A 6,000-nucleotide genomic window follows, 5' to 3' on the forward strand; every position below is an offset into this window, starting at 1 on the left:
AACCTAAAGAACATTCAGTGATTGGTACTAGATGGGTCTTTCGTAAAAAAATAGATGAATTTGGCTTGACCATAAGAAATAAAGCACGCTTATTGGCCAAAGGCTACAACTAGGAGGAAGGCATCAATTATGATGAGGCCTACACTCATGTAGCCATATTAGAGGCCATTAGGATGCTTATACCCTTTGCATTGATTATGAACTTTAAGCTCTTTCAAATGGATGTCAAGAGCGCCTTTCTGAAAGGCTACATTCAAGAGCAGGTATTAGTTGATCAAACTCCCGTCTTTGAAAATTTTAAATATCTGAACCATGTATATAAGCTCAAGAAGGCTCTCTATGGTCTGAAACAGGCTCCTAGAGCCTGGTATGATAGATTGAGTTCTTTCCTTTTGGAAAAAGGGTTCGTGAGGGGTATGGTTGATACTATCCTCTTTATCCATAGATTAGATGATCATGTACTATTAGTTCAAATATATGTTGATGACATAATTTTTGGATCTACTAATGAAATTCTTTGTAAAGAATTTTCTGAGATGATGTAGGGATAATTTGAGATGTCGATGATGGATGAGTTGACCTTCTACCTTGGGCTACAGATCAAACAAATGGAAAGTGGCATCTTCATTCATCAATCGAAATAATGCAAGGAGTTACTGAAAAAGTTCGACATGGAAAAATGTAAAGAAGCTTCAACACCTATGGTGTTCGCTTGCTATTTAGACAAAGACGAAAAGGGAAAAGCTATCGAGGTAACCAAGTATCAAGGGATTATCGGCTCATTGTTAAATTTAACTGTGAGATGCTCTGATATTATGTTTAGTGTTTGTATGTGTGCTAGATTTTAAGCATTGCCTAAAGATTCATATTATACTGTTGTTAAATGCATCATGAGATATTTAAAAGGAACAACTAATATGGGATTATGGTATCCTAGGGATGCCTCATTATCCTTGGTAGGGTATTTCGATTCTGATTTTGCTGGATGCAAGTTGGATCGAAAGAGCACTAGTGGGACTTGTCACTTACTAGGCAGTTCCTTAGTTGCATGGCACAGTAAAAAACAAATTTGTGTTGCTTTGTTCACCGCCTAAGCAGAATACATTGTCGTTGGTGTGTGCAGCAACTTAAGGACTTTGGACTTAACCTAGAAAAGATCCCTATAAAATGTGATAATACAAGTGTCATAAACCTATCCAAGAATCACGTTTTGCATTCAAGAACCAAACATATAGAAATAAGACATCATTTCTAGCGTGATCATGTACAAAAAGGCGATTATGTGCTTGAATTTGTTGAAACTACTAAGCAATTGACTGATATTTTCCACCCTTACCTTACCTGATAGGAGCTAAAGTATCCAAAAATAATGTTGTGATAAAAAGCTAGAACGATTAGTTTAACTCACGCTCAAGATCTTCATGAATAGATTTGGGTTTTTAAATTTTTCAGAGACCAAAGGTGAGATGCCAAAATGGATCTTCAAATAAAAATGATTGAATTGATATAATCATAGATGAACGTAAAGGCACATTCAAAGATCTTTTACATAAGGCCATATTTTTCTGACTTGCCCCACCATATGCATTGAGCCTCGAAGTGATTGTGAAATGTGAACAAGAGAAAACGGCTTAAAGAAGCCCATTCTTTCTGAGGTGATATTTAAATAAAACTGAATTTTTTTTTGTGAGTTGACATTATATTTGTTTTACAGAATCATTATATTACCAACCATTTATGGTGTAACTTTGGCTGAAAATTCACTCTTTGACCATTAAAAATTATTTGGTAATTAATTTAATGTCGTTAGATTTATGATGACTAAATTAAGGTTTTTATATTTTGTACGAATAGTTTTTTATGTACATATATTAATCACTTGAAGATTGCACTATGGGCACTGCTTATAGTTACTTGATGCCAGATTCCATACAGAATGAAAAGATAAAAGAACTAAAATAAAATTGCATCTACAAATCCTGTTAACAAAATGAGCGTTGTAATTCATTTATGACATTACTATATAAAGCACAAGAAAAATACAATGATGACACCGACAATTAATTAAACGAAAAACCCACTCATACATGCTTAGGAGAGGGGTTATATAAAAGACCTTAATTATAAGCTTCATGCAAGAAATTAATGATTTAATTAATTTCATTGCTTAAAACAAGTTGATCATAGTCCAGCTAACGCTGATCGGTTTGATGTATGTAGGAGCTAACCAAAATATATTAGTGGCCATAGTTCCACTTCTTAGTCAATTAATATAACGATAATGGTGGTAATAATTAAAATAATGCGTAATTAATTATTTTAAGGGCATTTGGGTCCTCCTTGTTGGGTCTTCCAGTTGTTGTAGCAAGGGCAAACAGCTTTGTTTCCATAGTAACCAGGAGGAACACACAGGCACTTGGCACAACATTTTTGGCAAAAGAACATGCATGGTTTGTGGTACTGTGTCTGGCTACATCTTCTTGTGCATTGAGATGGGCACTCTTATGAAATCAAATTAAGAAACACAAATTCATTAGATTACATTTTTAATTCATTTAATTAAAGAAAATGAGTTGAATTGAACATTAGCTAAGTCTTCAGCATTTTTCAAGGTTCTTGATGAATTAGAAAGGGAAATAGATTATAATGATGATTACTTACGATAGCTCTTTAGACTCCCGGGACCATATTTCCCCTGAAATTAAAAGAAAAAAACATTGGCTAAGACGAATATTATGATCTTTGCAAAATACCCATCATGTGCACTGGAAGAGAGTTGGAAAAAAGAATTCTTTTAATCCTCTGCAAATCTTCCTATTAATCTTCTAGTTATAATAAGAGTAAATGATAAAAAAAGACAAATTTTATAATTAAGCTTTAAAAATGTAACATGTGACATGTGGCTACTAAGATTTGTAGGAACATTTGTGAAATGATAAAACATTTGTCATCGAAAAGTGCTCAAACCAAATAAGAAATACTCACACTATCCAAGTGATACTGAGCAGCATCTTTTGCCATAACCTGCAAAATATGGCAAAAATTTAAAGCAAGGTTATTTTCTTTAGATTTGGATCCTAATACAGCAATGGAATAAGTACATATAACATGTTAGTATGATTGTGCATTTTAGGAGGGGATAACTGACCTGAGTTGAGATCATGGAAATGCCTAGGAGTGCCAGAAAGAGAACACAGACAAGCTTAGAAAGGGCCATTGCACAAGGACAAAAGGGTACAACACTATTTTGTATGGAGAAAGAGAAAATAAAGAGTAAAGAGTACAGTAGGGAATGGGTGAGGGGCCTCTGGTTTATGAGACCTTAATGGTTTGGTGCTTTTGGTTTGATTCATATGGGAAGGTTGTGTGGGCTTTAAATAGATGCGGTTGAGTTCTGAATAGAAGGATCAGATCATATAATTGGAGTTTTGGATTCGGCAATTCATTATTTTATTTTATTTGTTTTAGTGCAAATATAAAAACTTGGATGGAATCATATAACATTTTATATTTGAAGACAAATATATTTATATTTTTTTGCTATTATCATTTATAATTAAATTTAATTGGAATTAAATTTTTAATATTTAAAAATGTTTTATTAGTTATCTTACACAAGTCTTTTTTCCTTACAAATTTCCCCTTGAATCAATTTGATACTCCAAAAACTCTAAAAATAAAAGTTTAAACTAGTATTAAAATATTATGAAGGTACGTTAACAGAAAAAATAATAAAAATAATGACTTACACTTAATATTTTTTGATACCATTTACAATTTTTTAATTTTTATCGAGCGAAATGGTATACATACAAAAATGAGGGATCAAAAAATATGCCTTTCCTCTTTATTTTATTAAACAAACCTTTTACATGATAACGTGATACTGTTGTACCTCTTATCTAAAATTGGGTACCATTCAACCATCTTATTTATGATACCGGGCGGTTTGGTATATAGTTGCATAGGGAATGTAGAACTGAAAAACAGTTCACCTAAAGAAAATAATAGACACCAAGAATACTTTATATTTCTCTTAAAAATGTTAAAATTTAAAATAAATACTATATAAAACCAATCACGTGTATATGTTCTTAAAAATAAATACCATACGCGTTATATTTGAGTAAAATGATGTAATATTACAACGATGAATTTAATGATATAAAAAAATACGACAAATTTTATTGTATTGTTATTATCATTGTTTTTGTAAGTTTACTTTATATACTTATATACTTATAAAAATATAAAGAACGTAATTGCATTACAACTTGCCAACCTGAGCAAATATATAAATATTCCTTTATATATTAAATATAAATATACTAAACAAGTCAGAAAGGAAAAGAATTATTTCAATCTACTCATAGTTTTCCCCTCCCTCTCCTGTAAGTAAATAAATATAAACAAGTTTCGATAATAGTTCCAACTTCCAACTATACAAATCTGAAGATATGTAACGGTTACTCATTGCTATATTCTTAATCAACGCTAAGAAATTAAGAATGACATATTGTAATTTGTAAATTAACACACCTTAATCATTTTAGAAAAAAGTATATCATGTATCATATAATACTTTCCCTTGTTCCAATTCTAGTCTTAGTATGATTTAAAAAAAATACATTTTCTCTCTGAATAGAAGTTAAACATTCTTTCTATTACATTCATTATAAAAAAAGTACTTCTCATTGCACTAAATCATTGCATCATTTGAAGAAGCAACATTCTTAGTGAATAATATCTTTTTACAAAAATAACTTACTTAGGAAGATAGGGAGAAATTCATGTGTCACAAAATTTGTTCACGTGTCATCATTTATGATTGATGAAAAAAATACTTAATATTTTAATATAAATACAATTTTCAACCCATATAATACATGAAGTGACAGAAATTATAGGATAATAGATGTGATGTGATAGTTCATGGCTATGAAATCATCAATTTGTTCAACACTTAAATCGCAAACAAAATCTAACAAAAAAAATAATAATAATAAAGATAAAACTACTTAATATCTTTATCATTGTGATGGGAGAAAAATGAATATGAGAAGGAGATACCATAGGATTAATGATAAGATAAGGAGAGATTCGTAATGTGACGAAGGGTACATGGGAGGCAGATCACATGGGTAGGTGGTTAATAATGGGACCCAAAAGGATGAGGGATGTATATAATTGAAAGGGAAAGAAAGGCTAGCCATGTGCCTCAGTGAATTTGCACATGAGCTCAAAGATAGGCCAAAAGAGACAGCAGTGCGCACGATGCGCTGTCACCCCACACCCCCAGTTTCTCATATTATTTTATTAAACTAAATATCCTACAACAAAAGCAATTTAAACAAGAAAGAAAATGTGAGTAATTTATAAACAAAATATTGACTAGCGATATAAAGCCTTGCTAAATCCAGGTCAAAAGTTTGATTCATGTGAACGATATTTATTGGGATGGACAATTATGAATTTCAAAATAGATTAGTTTCTTACCAAAAAAGATAAATGAATTTTATTAGTATTTAGTAGTACAAAAAAGATCAAATCTTGTGTCATATTAACTGTTTTTTACTTTTAGGCGAAAAACATGTTTTCCTAAGATAATTTATCATTTTCCCGTTAAAGATTGAATACAGCATGAAGAATATTGATTTTGCTCTCTTTACCCATTGTTCAGAAGATAATAATAATAACAATATAGATCCTGTATTTTTAGAGCGATGACCATATTTTTACTATATAAAATAATAAGGTGCTTGCATAAGATGTATTACTTCATAATGTATGACAATACCAAGTATCTATTTATTCAACAAATTAGCTATCTGATTAGCAAGTACCTCATAATATATGACAATATCTATCTGATTAGCTATAATTATTTAAATAAAAATAACATTATAAAATATTTATATTCAACTAATTAGATTTAAACATTTCCATAACAATTATATGAAATATAATTATTACATTCTATTACTTGTATCGTATGAAAAT

General features: G+C 30.6%; 1 protein-coding gene across 1 annotated transcript; it reads right to left on the minus strand.

Moving 5' to 3' along the window:
- LOC109328762 (gibberellin-regulated protein 6) lies at positions 1,976 to 3,366 on the minus strand. The gene is made up of 4 exons (XM_019562373.1): positions 3,149 to 3,366; positions 2,986 to 3,024; positions 2,662 to 2,695; positions 1,976 to 2,501 (listed from the first exon to the last, which is right to left on the minus strand). Exons 1-4 carry the CDS (start codon positions 3,215 to 3,217, stop codon positions 2,320 to 2,322), a joined length of 324 nt encoding a protein of 107 aa, XP_019417918.1. The 5' UTR covers positions 3,218 to 3,366; the 3' UTR covers positions 1,976 to 2,319.

Source organism: Lupinus angustifolius, chromosome LG15 (genome assembly GCF_001865875.1).
Source record: "Lupinus angustifolius cultivar Tanjil chromosome LG15, LupAngTanjil_v1.0, whole genome shotgun sequence".
Taxonomy (NCBI): domain Eukaryota; kingdom Viridiplantae; phylum Streptophyta; class Magnoliopsida; order Fabales; family Fabaceae; genus Lupinus; species Lupinus angustifolius.